Here is a 22,264-nt window from a genome sequence, read left to right as displayed (position 1 = left end):
TTATTTAAAATATGTAGAATGAAAACGTAATGTCTATTACATTTTTCATATAATATTTAATTAATAAGTTAAAATTGTAAATAAATAACCTTAGCAAATATATATCACAATATGATTAAATTTATTGAGTAGAAGTTTGCACAAATTAATTAGTACACAAATTTATTATATATAATAAAATAAAGAAGACAAAATTATAAAAAATTACTATAAACAAATATAAAATCTATTAAAATATAGATTAGACAAATATTTATTAATTTAAATGAAATTTTAAAAAGAAATGATTCCGCGCTTTGAAAGCGCGGATCAAAATCTAGTACTATAATATAGTAGATCACTGACCGAATGTAAGAACACCATATATATTTTCCGAAGGGAATATTTTAAATCCCGTGGCTTTGTGCGCGCCTAGATATTAAATTTGTTATCATCTACATGTGTAACGTGTGGAGATGTGAAAACGGATATAATTTTCTTTTTGTGGGATGAACTTCAATTGGTATACGAATACTGAAACCTGGTCGAAATCAGTTTATGTCCCCATCAAATCATAGAAGTACTATTTTCAATGATTTTGATCGGCCTTATATTAACAGACTTTAACAAAAAAATTACCAGTCAGATCATGATGTTTTGCTTGCGTGATTCAGTTTGGATTGCCGGAAACATGGTTTAACTTGGGCTTGATGTCATTTTTAATATGGTGGACCTGAGTTTCTATATAGCGATAATTCGTTGGCTGTGTCCGTCACTCTTCGGGTTTATTTCTTTGTACTGTCTATATATCTACTAAAGGAAATTCTAGAAGGTAGAATATAAAAATGTTTTCGCATAAAACAAGACGTGGAGGACACCGGGCAATAGGGTTAAGACCCACCAAAACAAAAAGGAGAATTTATAGGGAGGCTAAAGACAGCGACAAGTAGACAAGGTTCGTAGGGTTCACAGGTAACACTGCAGATAAAAAAGGTTTACGTTAGTATTAAAATATAATGCCATACTTATATGATTGCATGCATGATTAAGCTAAAACGTTGTAAAAGCTCTAAAGTCGATATTAAACGAGACCGACTCGTTAATCCCAATTCCTCAACTTTCCTCTTTTGTGTCTCTAGCAAACAAAAGAAGAACGTCATATCCACACACACAAACAAAAAACGTCATATCCACACACAAATAAATAGAGATTTAATGGGAACACTTTCAAATTACAACAGTAGGTTCAATGTTACTGGCATTGATTCATTGTCGCCGCTTTTTATCTGGTCTTCAGTTGCCTATATTGCGCTCCCAATTCGTAAGTGGCAAACAAAGAAAAGGACAGTTATACTTATAATAACTACAACTATATGGATTGATTATGATCAATGGATACTGAACTTAGATTAACAATAATTACGGCTCTATCAAAACAATGTAGATATAGGGGAGGATGACTCACAATTCTACCACGTACAATTTACTAAAGTTAATATCAAGGTACTAATAAAAAAAGTTTTCTTTTACTTGGAGTGCCTGATGCTGCAGTCTGAGCTGGTTAATTTCGGCTCTAACTAATTCCAATACAAAATAAATAAATTAACATGTATATATAGTATATATATTATATATACATAAAACATAAATCTTTTTTTTTATGATAGGGCTCTAATTAAACTCCTTGAAGACAATCTACAAACGAGAAAGAAGCCAGAACTTCTTGAAATATTTTTTTTTGAATCACCACTACAAGAAATCAGTCATATATATAGCTATTAAATTTTTCATAGCTTAGAAGAAAATTTGTAGCTACAATGCAGCAGAAGATGGATGGCTTGAATGAACTGAAAATCCAAGCATGTCCTGAATATTACTAATCATTATTGATTTGTTTATTTGTGTGTTTCTGTACTTTGTATTGGCTTGAATGAACTCAATGCAAGACAAGTTGATGGGAGAGTGGACTTTTTCTAATTAGATACTGTACATTTTGTTTGTGTCACCATACAAAACGGCTGGATTTGCATCTCAACCACTAATTAATCATTTCCTTAAAGCCTAAAGACTACAACAGTTGAGGAACAAAGAAAAATGATGAGTTTGGCAAAACATATCTATATTTATTAACTTCGGAAACCAGTAAAGTAATTAAATGGCACTTTAGGCCATTTTATAGTGTAAATTAGCATGAAATGTAGACCACGACAGTGCGACACAGACCCCCAGAAAATAAGATAACTAATTTTTATATTAAAAGTGGTCACTTATAGGATTCAAGAAAAATCAAGGTACCCATATTTGACCATAACTTAATATCATACATAAACACTAGCTTAGGAGGATTTATAAACGGTGGCACGAAAGTTATTAATCTGTATTACATATATGTTATACTAATCTGTTACATCTGGAATTGTTTTAAATCTATGTACACCAATAAAATGGTAGCACTCATTGGACCGGTAGGTGTGTCTTTAGGACATGAAAATTACTTTTTATGTTAAACATGTATTCCTAAGAAAAACCGAGATTTTAAAGCTATATAAATATGTATTTAAATAATTGTAAATTTATTTATTCACATAATAATATACAAATTCTAAACATATGTATTTGCTTCAATATGTTTTTTAATTGATTTGCGTTTGTTCACAACGTGCATAATCTAAATTAAAGCGACTAATATAATATTATTAAGTTTATATTTCGGATTGTCTACGGTTGAGTACCCATGCATATACAGACGTCGACTATAAGTAACTATCCATACAAAAAGATGCATTCTAGAGTTTCACAACTATTCTGCGAAAATATGTTTAAATAATAGTGTTATTGAAGCTGTACCTTACTGCCTTTCAACTATTCATGAGATTAATCATTCAATTTGAAGTTAAAAAAAAAAGATAAAGTTGCAAAGTGATTGATGTTTATCTCAAAAACTAGTTTGTCATACGTCAAAAACTTTTAGTGGTGGGGCTTATAAAAACCAACGCGTTTTGTCCAAAGCTAACAAAATAGCAAGAGTAAAACAGAGCAAAAAAAATGGCAGCTCATGGATCATCTTGTGGAGCATGCAAGTTCCTAAGGAGGAAATGCAACATCGATTGCGTCTTCTCGCCTTACTTCAGCTACGAGCAGGCCTCATCTCATTTTTCAGCGGTCCACAAAGTCTTTGGCGCAAGTAATGTCTCAAAGCATTTGCTTAGTTTGCCTCTACATCAAAGAAGCGCAGCTGCGATTACCATCTCCTACGAGGCTCTCTCTCGCATGTGTGATCCTGTTTATGGCTGCGTCGCCCACATCTTCGCTCTTCAGCAACAGGTCTCTCAAAAATATTGAACACGATTTAAAAAAAAAAAATTACGAAAAATGTCTGACCATGTTAGGGTTTTGGGTTTAAGGTCATGACTTTGCAAGAGGAGATCGAGTTTCTTGGGACGCATATGGCGAACTTATCCAACACTACTCAGAGCAGGTCACAACCTAATGACATGCCCGAGTTTCTGAATCAGATGACAATGGACACTACGACCGGTTTCATCGACCAGACAGTTTTGAACAACGACGTTGGAATAAACTGCATTGAAGGGTTCTTCACAAACCCGGAGGAAGTGCTCGTGAATCATCCATGGTTTCAGAACATGGATCATTACTACTACGCACCACAACATTAGACGTGAACTAAAAATGATCGATCATATATAAAAGAATGCGCCGTTTTTACATATGCCATGGTTTTTTGCCATGAGCCATTATATTTAGGTCACGTTTTCTAAATTGTATGCAATCTGTTAAGGGTTAATTAGATCTTGGAATCCAATTACAATTGGATTATAAAAAAAAATGCATTTCGGTGATGTCTCTCCCTAAGTCAATAGTATGACGTTAGTGTTTCATTTGGGTCTATGTAAAATGTTTGTTTAGCATGCATTCCTGAGTCAAGTTCTAATTAATGTGATATATCAATTATAATTATTGATTTTTTTCCCACTGCTTCTCGTGTTGTATCTGTGATTGGAGTTCAATCTCTATATAGATTCATTGTATGATATTCATGATATGGCATTGTTGCTTATGCTATTCCTAAGTTTAACATCTTGGAGGAGCAGATGATTAAATGCTGAATATTCTATTGGTTACCTGGGCTTGAAATATCTATCTTGGCCCATAAATAACACCAATGTATAATATTTAATGACTCATCTAAAGTCTAACCTTCGGCCCAAACGCCTCTATATATATTATTTCATATATTTTCCCCAACAAACTTCTCCGTATGTATATTGTTTTTCATTGGCTATATAATATTATATCCTCGCATAGAGAACACTTCCATTTGTGAAAGCTCCCCTTCGTCTAGTCGTTTGATAAAAAGTTCATTAATGCTTTTACACTACAAAATCTGAATTTTAATTCTTGGAAAAGGCAGAATTATGCGAATTAAAGGAAAAAATATTTACAAGAAATTTACAACATGACACAAAAAGTACTGTCAAGCGTGAATCCGATAAGACGGCTCAGGTGATTCAGTCAAACGTGAATTTTCATACGGCAGGTAAAATTGTCGAATGTAGAATCGTCTGTAATATTTCTTATAATTATAATAGTATAAAATCCAGCGTTAAAAAAAAAAAAAAAAGAAAAGAGAAGATTTCCATTTAGCACATGTTTGCCCTGTATATAATAATATGATATCTAGTTAAAAAAAGGTAATAATAATACATTTTGATGTAATGTCTTTTCCAAAACAGTAACACGAGAAAAAAATACAGGGAGAGGGCAATGAAGAAAGGTAATTAAGCTAAAGAATAAATAATCATAAATTTTCACTTATTAAAATAGGCAGCTTACGTGGAAAACAAATAAAAAAAAAAATTATGGATGGAATGGAACACACCCAAAAATATATAATGCAAAAAGTATATACATGTTTCGGCGTGTCACAGTTCTTTTTTTATAATAATCAGATTTTGGTTTAAAAAACTTTTTAAGTTTTTGCTTTGTAATCAAGTCACTTCAGTTTGGATACTTTGTACTCCAATCTGGTTTTGTTTTTTCTCGCGCTGTCTGTAAACCGTAATATGGAGACAAAGCTGTAGGTTGGATATTTTAAATACGAGTCCGTCTGTCATAAAAACAATCTAAGATTCAGGCAAAGATCACTTTTCATCCGTATAATACTCGTAAAATAATCACACGATATCATATTTTAATGGCAGTATGCCATGTATCGTATATAGCTCGATCACATATTACGTACGTAAATGATAAACTAATTTGATGGTCCACTGTCTTCATCACCTCTACAGCCACACATATCTGACGATTTTGTATGTGTTTAGGCTCTATTAAATAACGTATAGTAAGTCTAACATAAGAGTATTTATCAACCATAATTTTTGTCATATTATTAGCCTATTAGGGTGATTGAAAAACATCGACTTAACAACTTATTAATTTTGTAGACTCGTGGAAAAAACTTAGGTTACGTTTGGCATTAAGTTTAGCTACTATCGAATCAAAAGCTCCCCAACTAATTATTACTACATAAAAATTTAACATTAATATAGATATATAGAGTGAAGACATAAGTACTAAAGTAATAGAGAACTTTCCCCATCAAAGTCTCTCCCTCTTTACTCATGGACTCGATGTAGCTTTCTCACATTCAATGCTTTAACCATATTATACTCTCACACATACATGATATATGTATATGCGTCTCTCTTTATATATGAGTACGTGCGTGTAAATCTACATACTTCTCTCCCACACACAAAAAAAAAAACTCTTTGCTTCTTCTGTTAGAATCATACAATCTGTGTTTGGAGACATGCATCCCTACGCGTGTGTGATGGAGAGAGGAAAATGCTTGATGTCGATGAAGCTTAGGCCAGTGGTGGCGAGAGAGACTTCGGACGCGGCTTTGCGCTGGCCATTTGGGGAAGATAGAGCGTTTGCGGCGGTTGAGTATGGCGGTGGAGGTGGTTGCATGTGGCCGCCTAGGTCTTACTCGTGCAGCTTTTGCGGGAGAGAGTTCAAGTCAGCGCAAGCACTAGGCGGTCATATGAACGTTCATCGAAGAGACCGAGCGCGTCTTAAACAACAATCTTTATCATCTTCATCAACTGACCAAGCCATGGCTATCGATTACGATCATCAACAGCTACAAAAGCAACAAGAAGTTCTTGACGTGGGATCGAAGTTTCTTGCCCAAGAAGATTCAAGAAAGGCCAATGGAGCTAAGAGGGATATAAGTGATGTTGATGATAGTAACGTTTTAGAAAGTTCTATGAAAAGACTAGAGCATTACAATGATGAAGTCAAGACTGATCTATCTGTAGGTCTAGCGAGTTCTGAGTTCGATCATCGGAAGAAGCAACCAATCAATGGATTTTCGTCGTCCAAGAAGGCAAAGACTGATGTTTCAAGATTGCCACTGATGTTAGGATTGGTCATTGGAGTATCCAAGATCAACGGTCATCACGAGGAGCTGGATCTTGAGCTACGGCTAGGAGGCCATCCATCAAAAGTCAACTAGCCTAAGTAGTTATAATAATGACAATAATAGTTAGTGTGATTGCCAAAAAGAAGAAGGTTAATTGTCTGTAATTTCAAGAGGGGAAATAGTAGCTTCTGTAGTGTTGGTTTTGATATAGTAAGATTTTATTTTATACTGCGCGAAGATTTGACATTAATATAAGACACTAAAAACTAAATAATAAGTTTGACCAAAAAAAAAACCATGTGAACTCCTACGTTACGTTATCATATCATCCTTTTCTTGGGTAACCCAGTTATCATATAAGCCTACGAGAAAATTAGAAAACAAGAACTAAATATTAATTGTTTTTAGCGATAATCAAAAGACCTATATCAAAAAAGAAGAAGAGAGCTGATATCAATATTTTATCGACGGGTTTTGCCTGTAGCAAGTAATAAACACGCTCGGTTTAATTTTTGAGTGGACCTTGTGCAAGTTCTAACTTTTCAGAAACAATAAAAACAATTTGTAAAATAGGGCCTTAATTCTACAAATTTGAATCCTAAATTCTAACTAAACTTATTAAAATTTTGGGTGGATCCTGTGCAAATGTGGTCTGTGCACAGAGCAATAGCCGGCAGTGGTAATAAATAACGGAAAGGCAATCAATTTTACTATAAACTTACAAGGGATGGCCTCTTGGCCTCGAATATAAATTAACATTCTTACTTGTATACATAACAGTGGTTGGCACATGGAAGTATAGGATAAGGTTTATTTTGACTCTTACTTTTACTCTTTACATGTTTGAAAATAGTAGGAGTTTGGAAAACTACTCCTCTACTAGTTGGCTTTATAATTATAGAAATCAATAGTACCATAAAAATATTATATACATAGATAAAACTACCCATGAGACAAATTCTGAACAGTAATAAATTAATTTATTTTCCTTACTTCTCTTGGTAACGGGGAAATGCTCTATCAAAGTATTGATTATCGAATTAAATAGAAATGCACTGGGCATATGAGGGAACAGATGATTATTATTTGGTTCACACCAACTTTGCAGATCTGAACATATTACACACTGTTTGTATACATATTTAGATTTGTAACCTGTAATTGTGATAAGGGTAAAAAGTGATTGATCGAAGTGAAAGTGGTCTTTTCACATTTACAGATCTTAATATAAATATATACTAACGTTTGTATAATGTACTTTTACCTTTGTTTTTGTCTGTTTTTTTTCAAAGACAATTTGATAAAATTTTAGTGTTAGTGGATCTAAATACGATTTATTGAAACGTTTAGAGAGAAATAGAACTCACGTCATCTAGTCTGTAAAGTTGTAACAAATATTATAAATTTTAACATCAGATTTAAAGAACTCAAGAAAATTGGATCAGTTTAATTTTTTAACTAATAAATAAAATTCAATTTTGTATAAATTAGAGTCAAATGAATTAATTAAACTGAATTATTACTAACTGAAACCAATCACACTTACCATAAATTAAATTACCTATATAATTATAAATTAATTAATATGTTTCTATTTGTAAGCTAAACCTTGCTGGCCCAACATTAATTTAAAATTTGTGGGTAACTATAACCTAAGTGTTGCAGCTCAACAATATCTAACCTCAATCTAAGAAAACCTTCTTATCTAAAAATATAATAAAACACACAAAAAAATTAGAAAAAAACACAGAAAATTAACTTAATTAAACTGATTTTTTTCAGTTAAAAAAAACTTGTGGACGTTCTGCCGAGTTTTCTGTAGGGAGAGAGAATACAAAATCTATAAATAAAATTAAAGAAAATAGAAAAAAAGAGAAAGAAAGAATGAAACCGATGGTTATTAAAGAAGAGCATGGTTTTAAATGGGAGAGGCAACAAATTTCAACGTTGCCTAAAAGAGGAAACCTCGTGAAATATGGCTTCTGACTTAGTATTACAAAGCATCGACACAAAACTGATAAAGAAACAGAGAATTGGAAAAAAATAAAGACTCTGCCTGCAACTGCAACTGAGGAGAACTTAACACATTGATATAAAAATGTAAAAGGAATATAAAAAAGTGGAATAAAAAGAACTTATGTCATTTTATCAAAAAAGAATTTATGTCATAACTTGTAACCACCAGCTGTAATATCCTTTCCTCTTTTGAAAATTCTGCTTCTAATTATTCAATGTGCTCTTCTCATTGTCAATTCCATTTTATTTTTATTAACTATTTTTTCATTATTTCCTCTCACTTTATTTCCCTTGAGCTTGAGGATAACTAATGTAGAAAAGATGACTGAATGGAAAAACGAGGGTTGTTCAAAAAAAAAAAAAAGGAAAAACGAGTATATTATATACGTACTATAATTAAGAAGGTTAAGATCTAAAATAACGTACATAATAAAAGTTAGAAGAATTTACTAATCTGAATAATTACTCACAACCATGTAACATATCATATAATCTACATTTTTTTTTGAAACTTAAAATCACATAATCTACATTTTAGAATCTATATATCAATATTTACCTTAAGAAGCTAATATCAATATCGTACCTCAAAGTTATTTTAGTGTATGTGCATGCAACACCTATATACACAAACAAGTAAACCAAGAAAGCTATATCCTCTGTTGTCTAGCTTTCCCTTTTAAGAAAATTAACTTGAAGTTGCACCATCCGTTATTCATTATACATCTTTTTTTTTTAAATCAAATTTCATTATACATCTACATATTGTTAAGAGGTCTTATTGAAAGTGAAATGTTTGGGAACATAGGGTGGCAAATAGGTGACTTCTTTAGTGTAAAAGAAGATAAGAGAGATCGGGGTTTAAAGGAAGAGCTCATAATGCACATGCTCATGCTTGCATTCTCATTATTATCAAAATTTATATCTCTGGTTAGCTCTTTATTATGTTTCGTCCATTAAAGTTTCCTAATTTAGTAACCTTTTCTCTTCCTCTTGTTTCAAATATACTTTTCCTTTTTTTTGCTCTTTGTTTTGCTTCACATGCACCTTCACAAACCGTGTGCATGTAGATGCATCCAAAGTCAAACGGGATACTCTACCATTTTTATTTATCTACTCAAACTTTCTTTTTCCATTATGATATTTAAGGTCGTGTCATCGTAGACCAATCCAAGGCCTAATAACTTAGAAAGTTTATGTCTACGTCTGTAATAACACTAACGCATTTTGACGGTATATGGGCCCTAAGTACATAAACAGGCCCATCGTCAGTCGACGCCTAATAGGAACATCCCCATGCCATAGGAGTTGACCAACTGATTCAGTCTGACAAGTTAAGCCGCACAGTGAGATTCGTGGAGGAGAGATTGGCTGAGACAATGGAGAGTGACAAAAGATGGTCCCTCGCTGGAAAAACCGCTCTAGTAACCGGCGGTACTCGTGGTATCGGGTTGGTTTCTATATGTTTTGTTTTGGTTTATGCATTGATTAATAAACATGTTGACATCTTAAAGATAAGATTATTGCATGAGTATTAATTAAACTCATAACCTATGTGATGTACTACTCTTCAGGCGAGCAATAGTTGAGGAACTCGCAAGATTCGGTGCAACAGTTCATACTTGTTCAAGGAACCAAGAAGAGCTAAAAGCATGCTTGGATGATTGGAGATCCAATGGTTTAACGGTATCTGGTTCGGTCTGCGATGCTTCCGATAGGGATGAGAGGGAAAAGTTGATGCAGCAAGTTTCCTCTGCTTTTAGCGGCAAGCTCAACATCCTTGTAAGTTTCTTTTCTTCTTTGCATTTTGATCAGATTCTTACACATAGTGTCATCTTGAAAGTTGTTTATAAGTTCCTTATCCGTCTGGATAATTTTAGAACCAACCTATTTGGTTGGTCCTGGCCTTGAACTGGTTGTAACTTGTGGTTTTATTTTGCCTTTAAATTATTGTCACATTAGCTTTATGTCGTTCATAATAAATGTAAATTCGTTTTTTCTTTCCAATTTTGTTTTGTATTCAGGTAAACAATGTTGGAACTAATGTATGGAAACCAACAGTGGAGTACACGAGTGAGGATTATGCAAAAGTCATGTCGACCAACTTTGAATCCGCTTTCCATTTTTCCCAAATCGCGCATCCTCTTCTGAAAGCATCTGGGGTCGGAAGCATTGTGTTTGTTTCCTCTGTAGCTGGCCTGGTGTATGCTAGTGCTGGACCTATCTATGGTGCAACAAAAGGTAAGTCAGTTTTTTTTTTCACTATTTACATAAACCCAAAAACAAAGGAGGGTCCAAAAAGTAAATTAGTATTCTCTCAGGAGCACTTAATCAGCTTACAAGGAATCTAGCTTGCGAGTGGGCATGCGGCAATATCAGAACCAACTCCGTGGCGCCATGGTACATCCAGACCTCATTTGTTGAACCGGTATATACCTTCAAAATTATAGAACATTTGAATTCGAACTGAAATGTTTTAGACTGAGACCGAGCTGACAAAAAAAGATGTTGTGATGTTCTTATGCAGGTACTTGAGAATAAAGAGTTTATGGACGCCGTGGTTAACCGGACCCCACTTGGTCGAGTTGGAGAACCAGAAGAAGTTGCTTCGCTGGTTGCTTTCCTCTGCCTTCCCGCTGCCTCTTACATCACCGGACAGGTCATTGTCGCTGACGGAGGATTCACAGTCAACGGTTTCAATTACGTTGTGTAACCACAACCTCTTATCGCAACTTTAATAATAATGCAAGAACCGGTTAGTGAGTGCGGTTTCACGTTGGTCTTGTTTGGCGTCTTTAAACCTGTAGTGACATTCTCGCATTTGTATTTTTCAACTTCTGTTTAGTGACTAAACCTTACAAACAGTTCAGAGTTTGTTTTAGAGGTCCCCAGATTCCAAAGCCTCCCAACTAAACTACCCATTGATCAAAGAAACCCTTTCAATTCTAGCTCAGCCCCCTTGTATTTGTACTATGAATAATGCATGTCAATGTCTTTTTCCTTTACTCTTCCTCCTCTTCTTCTTAGCAGGATGCTTATCGACGGACGACTCGACCTTATTTTCGAACTTCTTTTCGCATAAGAGGACTCTGTAACTTGCGTGAGGCCCTTCAGCAGTTTCACGTAAGGTCGTGTGCCATCTCATTGCGTTTCCAATCTCTTGAAGCTCACTCATCACGTTGATAGTGTCCCTTATGTATACACGTCCTCCAGGTCTCAAAATCCGGTCCATCTCTAGCATGATCGTTGTCATGTTGCACCTGAACAAGACCACAAAAATGGGAGAGGGGTACGCATTTTTATTTAAGTTGGGAAAACAAAATGGACATTACCTTTTCCTTTCGATGGAAAATAGACCAGCGGCGTGCAGCAAATCATACGTTCTTGGGTAAGTATCGAACGGTTCACACCTGAAAAAGACATTCAGCATTTTATCTAAGCAGTTCGAAAGAACAATGATATGCTCCACAGAGAGTTATTTATACAATGTAGTGCCTGGAAAAGGAAAATCGAGACAACAATCAAAGATCATTGCATGGGATAACGATTCTATAATTTGATTATAGGTAGACTTTTGGAGTAAAGAGTCTCTGTACCAATCGTGCATTACTCCTAGTAGTCCACGGTCATATATAACAGGCAGAGTATTTGGTCCACTGACTGGAACAACATTGAGAACCCAGCAATCAACCTTTAGCTCAGCTAACGCAGCTGCAAATCTGCCAAGAAAACACATCAATATATGAAGCAACCATTTAGATTTCATTCTAATGATAAGAGCATTGCAGGAAGAGATACGTACCCGCCGAAGCCAGCTCTCATGTCCATGACATTTCTGAGTCCTATCTGCTTCCAATGTAAGGCGTTTACATAGTTTGATATTATTTCTTTCCAGTATTTATATTCAGCCATGAAGAGCTCTTTTCGGGCTATGTACGAATCAATTTGTATTGTCTGCAGCCTATCTGGTGGGGTCTGTAAACGGGATGGCCAAGGAGCAAGATTTGCTCCGTATCCATTATCTTCAATCCTAGTGATGCATGCCTTTAGATCTACATACCTAACATAATCACAGAGTAGATCAGTGAAGGTGACATCTCCCTAGGAAATAAAAGTTGCTGGCACGAACAAATTTTGGCGTTAGGAACAGAAGCTCAATGTCAAAGATTGGGAACCAAAGCAGATTCTTGATTTTAATTGTCACTTGGCAAGGAAAAAAAGGTAGGCCAAACATACCACACACTGTCTGGGTCATCCTCAGGATTGCACAAAGGAGGCATGATTCCAGCATCACGACTTAGATAACAAGTGTTATTTGTGGGCTTCTGCCATATAGCTATATATCCTTCCTTCTTCACAAGAACCCAGCACAGCCTAGTGGTAACGTTTAGCATCTCTGAAGAAAAAAACAAAAAGTAATATCCATGTTACTAAATCACAAACAAGAGCTGACAAAAAGAATTCACAAACTAGCACTGTCTTAAAAAAGAAACTATGGATATATATCCCTGCGCACGAAAAGAAACTACCTCCAAATGCAATTTTGATAGACACCAATCAGAACTATAGCAAACTACATAATAATTAATTTGGAAGTGTATAGTTCTAAGAGATCCCTCCCAAGATAAAAAAAACCTTCGCTTGGGATGCCTCTATAACCAAAATAGACACTTGGTGGAAAACTGTGACGTAGAAATGAAATATTAAGCTACATGAATGATACCTTCCCACTGTTCTTCCAAGGCCTTCTCATGCTTATATACAGGTTGAGCTGCCCAAACAAAATATCCTCCAGCACGAAGCATCCTATTGACTTCAAGGAGCAAGATTCCATCTTCATTTAACATAACATGACAATACATGAAATCTGTCAGTAGAAGCTCATAATCACTTGGTTATAAGTTATTAAAAGTTCAAATTTTATCTTCATAAAAAGAAATTTGCTCAGTCAGCTGAATTGGATTGAAGAATTATTAACTTCCTAATAAGCAAAATGGTGACAAAAAAAGGAATCACATACCATCACGAGTCCAGTTGATTCGGCATCTTGAACAATGAACCAAATCAAACGCTTGGCTTGGGTACAACAACCTCCGCGTGGTGAACGCTGCCACCATCGCAGGAACACCACGCTCAAGAGCAAACTGTATCTGGTTCTCATGAACATCTTTTGGAGCAATAGACAAAGTCAAGACATCTCGTGACATTAAGTAAGCCCCAAAACTCGCCACGCCGCAGCCAATGTCAAGCACAACTCGTGTATGGTTACCAAAACTGATATCAGAAACCATCTACAAACAATGCAGTAAATTCAGATTCAAGGGAACACATGTAACAAGTAACTTCACATCAATTCTTTAAAAAAGAGCAAATAACCTGAGAGATCTGATCCAAGTACTGATCAGCCCCGTGTATAAACTGAGTACCACCACCAGGAAACTTGAACTTGTCATTCTCTTTAGAGATCCAGTTTTGGCCACCTTTGTCTTCAACAAGCCTAGTATGTGGAACGTTGTTAAACCACACCTGTAAACAAAAAATCAGAAGCTTCCTTTAAGCCATTTTTAACTCTACTTTATTTTTTTCTTTAAATAGAATTTTAAAATAAAAATGATCAAATGGTACTCTATTTTTTCGCTCAAATAGAAAATATATAAAATAAATTGTTTTTATTTTTATTTTTGTTTATTACTCTATTTTTTACTCTAAAATAGATTACGATTGTAATATACGATACCTCTTCGCGGCTTTTAGGCCACGGGATGGGAGGACGGTAACCGTTGGGAACCGGAACGGTGCAATTCAATCCGGTTCCTTCCTCGGGGCAATGCCGCTCGAACCGCTCTCCACGCACCGTCGAATCGAGCCTCTTGATGGCTTCTTCATTATCCAAACAAGGAATGTAATCCGTCATAACCTCCGGACATATCTCGATTCGCCCCACACTAGCTCTGACAGTGGTAAGCTCAGCCTCACCGTCGCCGCTCTCGGATTCCGTTTGATTCCCCAACGACTCGGCGTCGTAATCACCGACCTGGAACTCATCGGACATAGTTCCGTTCTCATCGACGATCCCAAACACATGAAGATCAACGGTGCTCGGCGGAGGCGGTGGCGTCAGAGGAACCGGCGGGATCGGGTGACTCTTGTGGATCAAGTCGGAGATGTTGTAGGTTTTTCCGAGATCGGGCGAGAGAGCGACAATGGGGGATCGAGAAGGCTCGGAGGAGAAGAAAACGAGGCGGCGGAAGCCATCGTCGGACCAGTGCTTACCGAGGAAGAAGCAAGCGACGGAGATCAATACGAAGATTGAGATCTTGAAGAAACTAGAGCTTCTGAGAAGATTGCCTCCTACGAAGAGCTTCTTCATCTATCTATCGGAATCTCAGAAGCATAATGATACTAATTATCGTTTCTTTGGTTTTCCCGGGAAATTAAGGGTATTTGGGTAAATTAAGCTGCTAATGGAGGTTTAAAGTTTTTTTTTTTAATTGCAAACACGAGTTTAATAATATACCAAGCATACACACATATGGCATTAATCATCTTTAGTTTTTACAGAAAATAATTTAAACAAGAGAAAAATGGATCTAACTGGGCCTAGGAGTGGCCCATTCAACTCTGAGGATGAGGTTATCATAACCATACCCGTTCAAGGTGTTGATATCTCGCTCTGCATCTTCCCTGCTTACGAAATTGACAAACCCAAATCCTCTGCTCATGTTTGTGTTCTTGTCAACGGCCACGTAGGCACGGGTTACAGCGCCGAACGGATGGAACAACTCCATCAAATCCTGTTCACGGGTGTCTTCAGACAAGTTCGTCACACGTACAGAGTTCTCGTCGTTCCTCCTTCTCATGTCTGCACCTGCTCTCATGCTTGGTGGAACGTAAACTTCAGTAGATGTAGACGCTTCTGTTGTTGTTAGAGGAGTTTCCATTAACGACAAGAGATCCCTCTGAGGGCATCGTGCTGTCCAGTGGTCACCTCTCATACGGCATACCCTGCAGACCATGAGGACCCCACCCGCCTGAGGCATTGAATCTCCTGATGTCGTTGCTTCTTCCGCTTGACTACCTGAAAATATACAAAAAAAAAAGATCTCAAATGTAAAAAAACAGAGCTATACTCAGATAAATGTCAACATAGAAGAATCAAAAATGTAGTTGGCAGCTACGTAATGAAAGCAGGAATCTACTTTCGTGCAATAAGACACCAACAAAACATCTGGGTGGGCATTACGGCCACCTGATTATAGAATAACACGGCTGACTAACGTGCCCATCCGTAGCATTAAAACCAAGAAAGCAAATTAAAAAAATAAATAATAACTTTTATGTGTACAGTTAACAGCCAAGAAAGGAGAACATCAACTTCTGCTCACATTCAGACATGCTACCAACAAGAAACTGATGTCGGTGACATACTGACCAATCACAGAAAGAAGCAGCCATATGGCTAATTTGTGATCGGCTAATTGGACACCTTATGGTAATAATTAAAATTAAAGTCAAAACATATAGTTAATGATCCATAACCAAAACATGGTTTAATCCTGCTTTAAGTGTTGAAATGAATCACCAACAACATTGTTATAGGTGAGCTCACTGACCATTCACACAAACATAAGCCATAAGGCTAACATGTGATTGGCTAATTAGCCACCATAAGCAAAAGAAAAGAAAACGCAAAGCGTTTATCAGAAAGTGAAGACTTTACCTCGTTCCAAGTGGATATCCTCTGTTGAACGCACGGTAAGATAGAGACCAGGTTCCTCACGTGCGGCGTCTCCGAACTTAGGCCAGCTCCGTCGCTCTGCTGCTCGCTGGCTGAGCAATCGCTTCTGGACACGTGTCGTCGTCGTGACTTTGATTCTTCTTCCCTCGTCGTTGAGCCTGTACTCGATCACCTTCTTTACACCGTTCTCGTCAGGTCCGATCACTTGCGGAAGCAGGATGTCAAGGTCGTCATCATCTTCTTCGATATCTCCCCATTGAAAATTGCTAGTTCTCTGCATCATCGAAGCCATCGCTGCTTTCTTCTAGGTTTCAGATTTTCTAGTTTTGCCGCCGCTTAACGTCTTCTTGTAGAAGAATAAAACTAGGGTTTCGGATTGTTGAAACGGTATTAATGGGCCAACCGGCCCAATAAACCCACGTCGTCATGGGCCTGATCTGGTTTAAGTCCGGTTTTAGTTGGATCGGTTTAAACATGTTTCGATGATTTAACCAACTAAAACCCTTTTTTCTGCTCTCAAACTCAAGCTCCCGACACAAACATGGCGAGTTTGGTCCGTCGCGCAGCCTCTCGGCTTGTCGGAAGCTGCGGCAAAAGTCGTTTTTCCGTTAACTCGTTGGGCGCTCACGGCCGTATGCGGTATCTAACGCCGTCTATATCTCGTAACAATCCGTTCTCCACATCGGCGAGAAAGAAAGCTTCCTCAAACGATCCGCTTCTCCGAGTGATCGAAACCGAGATTGGATTCGCGGAGCAAGCCGATGATTACGATCGAGTAAAGCCCTTTACTTTATACTTCACCAACATTTCGTGAAAGGTCTGTTTTATAATCTCCTCTGTTTTTTAGGTTGAGGAAACTCCAAATGGGTTCCCTTTCAAGATGGAAGACAAGCCAGGATCCAAGGTCGTGACTTTGACTAGAGACTACCAAGGAGAGAGTGTTGTGGTTGAAGTACACATGACTAACCTTGTGACGGGTGAAAAAGGAGATGATGAAGAGAGTGAAGAAGAAGAAGAGCATGAGGATAAGCCAGATAAGCCTAAGCAATCAAATGTGCCTCTCTTGGTAACTCTCTCCAAGAAGACAGGACCGAGTTTGGAGTTCAGGTGTACTGCTTTTCCAGACAAGATTGTGATCAAGGACATGTGGGTTACGTTTCCTGATGATCCTTCCAAGGATGAACTTGCTTATGAAGGCCCTTCCTTCCGGTAATTATTAATGGAGAAAGTTTTGGTCTTTTGATGTCATGAGAATCACAGTCATGATGGTTTCTTTGTGCAGGGTTTTGGATGAGAAGTTAAGGAAGGCTTTTCATAGGTACATTGAGATTAGAGGGATAACGCCGGGCATGATCAACTTCTTGCACGAGTATATGATCAATAAAGATAGTAAAGAGCACTTACTGTGGTTGAAAACTCTCAAGAACTTTGTCAAGTCTTGAGGAATAAAAAGGAAGACTTCTCAGGTTTTAGATGCTCTCTGTTTTTCAAATTTTGTATTTGAAACGCAATTCTATTCTGTTTGGATCTATTTATGTGATAAAAGAGAGTATTTTGAAATGTAATCACTAACAAATTCTGAAAAGAATGAGAATCACTACAACAATTTTGTAACAATATTTCAATTGAATCTATTATGTCTGTATCTGCATCATAAGAGGATCTTTAGTTTAAGTTCCCCAAAATACAGAGCAAACAAGGAATAAAGAACATATGATCAAAATGAAAAAAATTGTAAATTAGGCAAAAAAAAGTGTCTGAGCCCGGGTTCGAACCGGGGACCTCTAGTGTGTGAGACTAGCGTGATAACCGACTACACCACCCAGACGTCTTGTTAAATGTGTGCTTTATATTATTATTATTTAATGTTATGAGGTCCTGGTGGTCTTTCTCCATCAAGTTGCGGAAAGTGATTAGACAAGAGGGAGGCAACCGAAGAGTGGGGTGCAATGCACACAAGAGAACAGAATGTTTGCTGTTTCGTTAGTACCTCGTACCACATCCTGCCGTTTAACCTCTGCGTTTCTCTGCCACCTCTCGATTCCATTTCTTCCTCCCTCACCACGGCTCCACCATCTCCCCTACCACTACCAGCAGCAGCCACACCTTACGTCTCTCTCTTCTTCTTCTCAGGTTTCTATCTCTCTCTCTCTATTTCCCCGAGAATCTTGGAGAATATTCGTTTTAATATTCTCACTTTTTCTCAGTTTCAGATTCGTTCGTTCACAAAACAGATCGACATGGCAGCTCCAGGTTTGCTTGATACGAGTTACAAAACAATATCTATATTGCTTGGATCGAGCTCACTTGTTTGTTTGGATTTGTAGTGATGAAGCAAAAGACAGGAGGAGATTCGTACGAGGAAGCGTTGGCTGCTTTGTCTTCATTGATAACGAAGCGAAGTCGTGCTGATAAGAGCAATAAAGGAGATCGGTTCGAGCTTGTCTTTGATTATCTTAAGGTTTTTTCTTAACGATTAGAATTTATTTATTTTAAATTTCTTTACTAAATTATTATTAAGCTTTTGTGTAATTCATTTGTAGATACTCGATCTGGAAGAAGACATGTTAAAGATGAAAGTCATCCATGTGGCTGGAACCAAAGGCAAGGTACAACAACAACTTCGATTTCTCGTGATTCTGTGTAATATAAAGTAAGAGTTGTTTTGGTTAGTTAGTTCTACTAGTGACAGTTTGTCGTTTATAACTGCTTTGCCGCAAGCTTAAGATCCTAGGCATATTGGTTTCTTTTGATAGTGTGTCAGTTTTGCGAAGTTGTTACTTTTTGCATGGTTGATTACTATTTGATTCAAACCTTTAGTGAACTCTTTTGGTGAAAAAAGTGATTTATTGTTTGCACGGATGTTTGATCTAACAGCTAACGTTATTATTCTCTTTTGTTTTCTTTTTGTGGCATGAAGGGATCGACATGTGCCTTTACAGAGTCTATTCTACGAAGCTACGGCTTCCGAACTGGACTCTTCACTTCACCACACCTCATTGATGTCCGCGAAAGATTTCGCTTGGATGGGTAAGTTTATTTATGTCTGTTTAAAATTTTTGTGAAAGAGAAAATATACATTTGCTCATAAAATCAGGAATCTTGTTCTATTCTCGAACTACGTTCATAGATTCTAAAATATAAAGTAGCAAACGAGGCAATGAAGCTAGAGTTTTGTATTCTTCTTTACTGAAAACTGCTCATTTTTCGCTTTAGCTGATGTGTTCTTCTACTGCTGCAGTGTGGACATTAGCGAGGAGAAATTTTTGGGTTATTTCTGGTGGTGCTATAACAGGCTTAAGGTATGTTTTGCAAAACAAAGAGAAGATTCAGTCTAAGAATTTCATGATAAGTGTTACTGTGCATAGATTTAAAATGAAGATGCAAATAGCTTTAGTTTTTGACTCAATGACTTTATGATTTGCAGGAGAAAACTACCGAGGAGGTACCAATGCCTACGTATTTCCGCTTCCTTGCATTGCTAGCTTTTAAAATATTTGCTGCAGAAGAGGTTTGATTTGCCAATCTTTACCTTTATTTCTTACCTAGTGCCGTGATACATGTGAAAACATCTTTTCTGTTTATTGATACTACTCATTGCTTCTTTATTCAGGTAGATGCTGCTATATTGGAGGTAGGGTTAGGCGGGAAGTTTGATGCCACCAATGCGGTACGTTTGACAGGAAAAGATGGATACAAATACTAGTTCCAAGATTCACTGCTGTTTCAGTAGTTCCAATAATTACTCAAACACAACTCTATGATAATATCTACATAAAACTCCAATTACTGGATTACTTTCAGGAAGTCTGTAAGTAGTCTTTTTCTTGTCACTAAATAAGTTCTCATGGGGATTCACTGCTGACTTGTTACAGGTTGAGAAACCTGTGGTATGTGGTATTTCTTCACTTGGATATGACCACATGGAGATTCTAGGTTTGTAACTGGAATCTTCTCATGCATGCCAATACCAATTCTGTTCTGAAGATGTTATCATTGTCCATATCTTTAGTTATCTCGGCTTTAAACTTTAGATCATGAGATCTAAATGAGCGAGCATAGTTTTGATTTTGAGTTACATTTTGTTTAATATTGTATCATGATTTCTTTATTATCTATGGGATGCGTCACAGGTGATACGCTCGGCAAAATTGCTGGTGAAAAGGCTGGAATTTTCAAGGTGGGCTATAACTCTTTTACATCTAATTTTTAAATGAACCATTCCTTTTTTTAACGTAGTAATACATCAATGTTTACTCAACTTTCTGGCAAATCACTCTTTTTTCAAGGTGGCTATAACTCTTTTACAGTTACCAAATTTTCCTTGTTCAAATTTCAGCTCGGAGTTCCAGCTTTCACAGTACCCCAACCTGATGAAGCCATGCGTGTCCTTGAAGAGAAAGCTTCCGAATTAGATGTAACGCTCAATTTCAATTATTGAACCCTATGTTTATTAAATATGGCAGAAAATGTTTATGTGCTGCTTGGTTGATTGTAGCATATTAGGTGTGTCATTTCTTTTATGATGAAAATTAAGAAATCAAATTCTATTGACAGCTTGTGAAATCAATAGTAAGGTGTTTTTTAATAAGCTTTTAACATTGTATTGATAGGTGTCACTGGAAGTGGTGCAACCACTAACCGCAAGGCAGTTAAATGGTCAGAAACTTGGGCTTGATGGGGAGCACCAATACTTCAATGCTCGTCTAGCAGTTTCGCTTGCCTCTACTTGGCTTCAGCAAATTGGTAAAATTGAAGTTCCAAGTGTGACTCAGTTGGTAAACTTCTCTTTCCCAGTCTTTGTTTACTTCTCAGCCTGCATCTAGGCCTTACTCTCATTTGTGAATTTTCATAATTATTCTTTGGTTACAGAGTATTCTTCCTGAGAAATTCATCAAAGGGTTAGCTACAGCGAGCTTGCAAGGACGAGCACAGGTCGTCCCTGATCAGTTTATTGAACCTAAGACTTCAGGAGATTTAGTGTTTTATCTGGATGGAGCTCACAGTCCAGAGAGCATGGAAGTATGCGCAAAATGGTTTTCGGATGCGGTTAAGGGAGACAACCAGTCAGAGAGTTTAGGACATTTGGTTAATGGCTCCTCAGGTTCCTCTCATGATAAATTGTCAGGAGAAGAAAACTGCCAACAGGTAATATAACGGGTTTCTTGTTTTGACTTGGATAAGATCTAATGGATTAAAAGTATCTTCTTAAATGTCTATCCTTGCTTTGCAGATATTGTTGTTCAATTGCATGTCAGTTCGGGACCCAAATCTTCTGCTTCCACATCTAAGGAACACATGTGCAACCCACGGTAAGTTCCTGAGAAGATAGAAATGTAGAAACAAGAAAAAAAACGTTAGCAGAAGAGTTAATATGGATAATTAGAGAAGGCTGAGTAATGGTTGATGTGTAGGTGTGCATTTCAAGAAGGCATTGTTTGTACCAAACATGTCGGTGTATCACAAGGTTGGTACGGCTGCGGATTTGCCAGAGAATGATCCTCAGGTTGACTTGTCATGGCAGATGACACTCCAGAAAGTGTGGGAAAGCCTTGTCAACAGTGAAGATAATGAAAGCAGTGGGAAGAGTGAGGTGTTTACTTCACTGCCAATGGCAATAAAATGGTTAAGGGATAGCGTACATGAGAGTAGCTCAGGCACACGTGTCCAGGTATAAACACCGAACACCCTTGGTAATTGAATATGTGGATGGCTCTTTGGCTCTAAGGACTGTGTTTGTGTGTGTGCAGGTTCTTGTAACTGGTTCGTTACACCTTGTAGGTGATGTACTGAGATTGATAAGAAAATGAAGGTAAAACAAACACATGTCATCATTATTCAAATTACACACTTGATCACCGAAGCCCCCGGCGGAAGAGGATGACATTTACTATGAACTTTTTGTCTGTATTATTTTTATTTTTCTTTTCCACATAGATTTTCTTTCAAAGGAACAGATTCACAAATGCTTTAGCTTGGTTTATTTCTTTTGTTATCAATTTAGAATTTTAAAGGATTTGTATTAAAGTGAAAAATCCACTGTTACTCATACATGAATTCTAAATTTAAAAAAAAAAAAA

At 36.9% G+C, this 22,264-nt stretch overlaps 7 protein-coding genes and 1 non-coding gene across 10 annotated transcripts; 5 read left to right on the top strand and 3 right to left on the bottom strand.

Moving 5' to 3' along the window:
* Window positions 1-6: 6 nt before the first annotated feature.
* On the top strand, window positions 7-4,705 carry LOC103846953 (LOB domain-containing protein 33). Its single transcript, XM_009123965.3, has 2 exons — window positions 7-3,303; window positions 3,384-4,705. The coding sequence occupies exons 1-2, from the start codon at window positions 3,025-3,027 to the stop codon at window positions 3,654-3,656; spliced, it is 552 nt and encodes a 183-aa protein (XP_009122213.1). The 5' UTR covers window positions 7-3,024; the 3' UTR covers window positions 3,657-4,705.
* Window positions 4,706-5,035: 330 nt separating this feature from the next.
* LOC103846952 (probable transcriptional regulator RABBIT EARS) lies at window positions 5,036-8,307 on the top strand. The gene has a single exon (XM_033282783.1). It carries the CDS (start codon window positions 5,816-5,818, stop codon window positions 6,521-6,523), a length of 708 nt encoding a protein of 235 aa, XP_033138674.1. The 5' UTR covers window positions 5,036-5,815; the 3' UTR covers window positions 6,524-8,307.
* LOC103846950 (tropinone reductase homolog At5g06060) lies at window positions 6,612-11,333 on the top strand. The gene is made up of 5 exons (XM_009123961.3): window positions 6,612-9,896; window positions 10,021-10,228; window positions 10,471-10,687; window positions 10,768-10,874; window positions 10,974-11,333. The coding sequence occupies exons 1-5, from the start codon at window positions 9,826-9,828 to the stop codon at window positions 11,157-11,159; spliced, it is 789 nt and encodes a 262-aa protein (XP_009122209.1). The 5' UTR covers window positions 6,612-9,825; the 3' UTR covers window positions 11,160-11,333.
* LOC103846951 (probable methyltransferase PMT12) lies at window positions 11,249-14,873 on the bottom strand. 2 transcript variants are annotated; one of them, XM_009123963.3, is made up of 9 exons: window positions 14,184-14,873; window positions 13,823-13,972; window positions 13,467-13,737; window positions 13,170-13,280; window positions 12,683-12,842; window positions 12,249-12,506; window positions 12,043-12,165; window positions 11,779-11,856; window positions 11,249-11,706 (listed from the first exon to the last, which is right to left on the bottom strand). In XM_009123963.3, exons 1-9 carry the CDS (start codon window positions 14,814-14,816, stop codon window positions 11,433-11,435), a joined length of 2,058 nt encoding a protein of 685 aa, XP_009122211.1. In that variant the 5' UTR covers window positions 14,817-14,873; the 3' UTR covers window positions 11,249-11,432. The 2 variants fall into 2 exon arrangements, with proteins under 2 accessions (XP_009122211.1, XP_033138673.1); XM_033282782.1 differs by lacking the exon at window positions 11,249-11,706 and having other exon boundaries at window positions 11,779-11,941.
* A 38-nt stretch (window positions 14,874-14,911) lies between these two features.
* On the bottom strand, window positions 14,912-16,525 carry LOC103846949 (eukaryotic translation initiation factor 3 subunit G). The gene is made up of 2 exons (XM_009123960.3): window positions 16,167-16,525; window positions 14,912-15,524 (listed from the first exon to the last, which is right to left on the bottom strand). Exons 1-2 carry the CDS (start codon window positions 16,474-16,476, stop codon window positions 15,037-15,039), a joined length of 798 nt encoding a protein of 265 aa, XP_009122208.1. The 5' UTR covers window positions 16,477-16,525; the 3' UTR covers window positions 14,912-15,036.
* A 153-nt stretch (window positions 16,526-16,678) lies between these two features.
* On the top strand, window positions 16,679-17,838 carry LOC103846948 (uncharacterized protein At2g39795, mitochondrial). The gene is made up of 3 exons (XM_009123959.3): window positions 16,679-16,959; window positions 17,032-17,393; window positions 17,467-17,838. Exons 1-3 carry the CDS (start codon window positions 16,726-16,728, stop codon window positions 17,624-17,626), a joined length of 756 nt encoding a protein of 251 aa, XP_009122207.1. The 5' UTR covers window positions 16,679-16,725; the 3' UTR covers window positions 17,627-17,838.
* Window positions 17,839-17,938: 100 nt separating this feature from the next.
* On the bottom strand, window positions 17,939-18,012 carry TRNAV-CAC. Its single transcript has one exon. It is a non-coding gene; the product is annotated as a tRNA-Val (tRNA).
* A 71-nt stretch (window positions 18,013-18,083) lies between these two features.
* LOC103846946 (folylpolyglutamate synthase) lies at window positions 18,084-22,241 on the top strand. Of its 2 annotated transcripts, none has more exons than XM_009123958.3 (16): window positions 18,084-18,317; window positions 18,392-18,437; window positions 18,512-18,645; window positions 18,728-18,793; window positions 19,105-19,214; window positions 19,426-19,486; window positions 19,612-19,695; window positions 19,798-19,854; window positions 20,060-20,120; window positions 20,318-20,364; window positions 20,524-20,601; window positions 20,798-20,962; window positions 21,057-21,332; window positions 21,418-21,496; window positions 21,599-21,855; window positions 21,935-22,241. In XM_009123958.3, the coding sequence occupies exons 1-16, from the start codon at window positions 18,153-18,155 to the stop codon at window positions 21,992-21,994; spliced, it is 1,746 nt and encodes a 581-aa protein (XP_009122206.1). In that variant the 5' UTR covers window positions 18,084-18,152; the 3' UTR covers window positions 21,995-22,241. The 2 variants fall into 2 exon arrangements, with proteins under 2 accessions (XP_009122206.1, XP_018511288.1); XM_018655772.2 differs by having other exon boundaries at window positions 18,106-18,313; window positions 18,385-18,437.
* Window positions 22,242-22,264: the final 23 nt, after the last annotated feature.

This window comes from Brassica rapa, chromosome A10 (genome assembly GCF_000309985.2).
Source record: "Brassica rapa cultivar Chiifu-401-42 chromosome A10, CAAS_Brap_v3.01, whole genome shotgun sequence".
In the NCBI taxonomy this organism is placed as follows: Eukaryota; Viridiplantae; Streptophyta; class Magnoliopsida; order Brassicales; family Brassicaceae; genus Brassica; species Brassica rapa.
Note: the sequence above shows the minus strand (reverse complement) of the source record. Positions and strands in the feature narration are given on the sequence as shown.

Coding starts and splice junctions, on each gene's coding strand:
- LOC103846953 (XM_009123965.3), top strand. CDS start 3,025: ATGGCAGCTCATGGATCATCTTGTGGAGCATGCAAGTTCCTAAGGAGG. Junction 3,304..3,383: donor TCTTCGCTCTTCAGCAACAG/GTCTCTCAAAAA, acceptor TTTGGGTTTAAG/GTCATGACTTTGCAAGAGGA.
- LOC103846949 (XM_009123960.3), bottom strand. CDS start 16,476: ATGGCTTCGATGATGCAGAGAACTAGCAATTTTCAATGGGGAGATATC. Junction 15,525..16,166: donor GGATATCCACTTGGAACGAG/GTAAAGTCTTCA, acceptor GTATATTTTCAG/GTAGTCAAGCGGAAGAAGCA.
- LOC103846948 (XM_009123959.3), top strand. CDS start 16,726: ATGGCGAGTTTGGTCCGTCGCGCAGCCTCTCGGCTTGTCGGAAGCTGC. Junction 16,960..17,031: donor AAGCCGATGATTACGATCGA/GTAAAGCCCTTT, acceptor TCTGTTTTTTAG/GTTGAGGAAACTCCAAATGG. Junction 17,394..17,466: donor TATGAAGGCCCTTCCTTCCG/GTAATTATTAAT, acceptor TTCTTTGTGCAG/GGTTTTGGATGAGAAGTTAA.
- LOC103846950 (XM_009123961.3), top strand. CDS start 9,826: ATGGAGAGTGACAAAAGATGGTCCCTCGCTGGAAAAACCGCTCTAGTA. Junction 9,897..10,020: donor GGCGGTACTCGTGGTATCGG/GTTGGTTTCTAT, acceptor ACTACTCTTCAG/GCGAGCAATAGTTGAGGAAC. Junction 10,229..10,470: donor GCGGCAAGCTCAACATCCTT/GTAAGTTTCTTT, acceptor TTTTGTATTCAG/GTAAACAATGTTGGAACTAA.
- LOC103846952 (XM_033282783.1), top strand. CDS start 5,816: ATGCATCCCTACGCGTGTGTGATGGAGAGAGGAAAATGCTTGATGTCG.
- LOC103846946 (XM_018655772.2), top strand. CDS start 18,153: ATGTTTGCTGTTTCGTTAGTACCTCGTACCACATCCTGCCGTTTAACC. Junction 18,646..18,727: donor TTGTCTTTGATTATCTTAAG/GTTTTTTCTTAA, acceptor ATTCATTTGTAG/ATACTCGATCTGGAAGAAGA. Junction 21,856..21,934: donor GCTCAGGCACACGTGTCCAG/GTATAAACACCG, acceptor GTGTGTGTGCAG/GTTCTTGTAACTGGTTCGTT.
- LOC103846951 (XM_009123963.3), bottom strand. CDS start 14,816: ATGAAGAAGCTCTTCGTAGGAGGCAATCTTCTCAGAAGCTCTAGTTTC. Junction 13,738..13,822: donor ACTTGGATCAGATCTCTCAG/GTTATTTGCTCT, acceptor CATTGTTTGTAG/ATGGTTTCTGATATCAGTTT. Junction 12,843..13,169: donor CTTGGAAGAACAGTGGGAAG/GTATCATTCATG, acceptor TTTTTTCTTCAG/AGATGCTAAACGTTACCACT.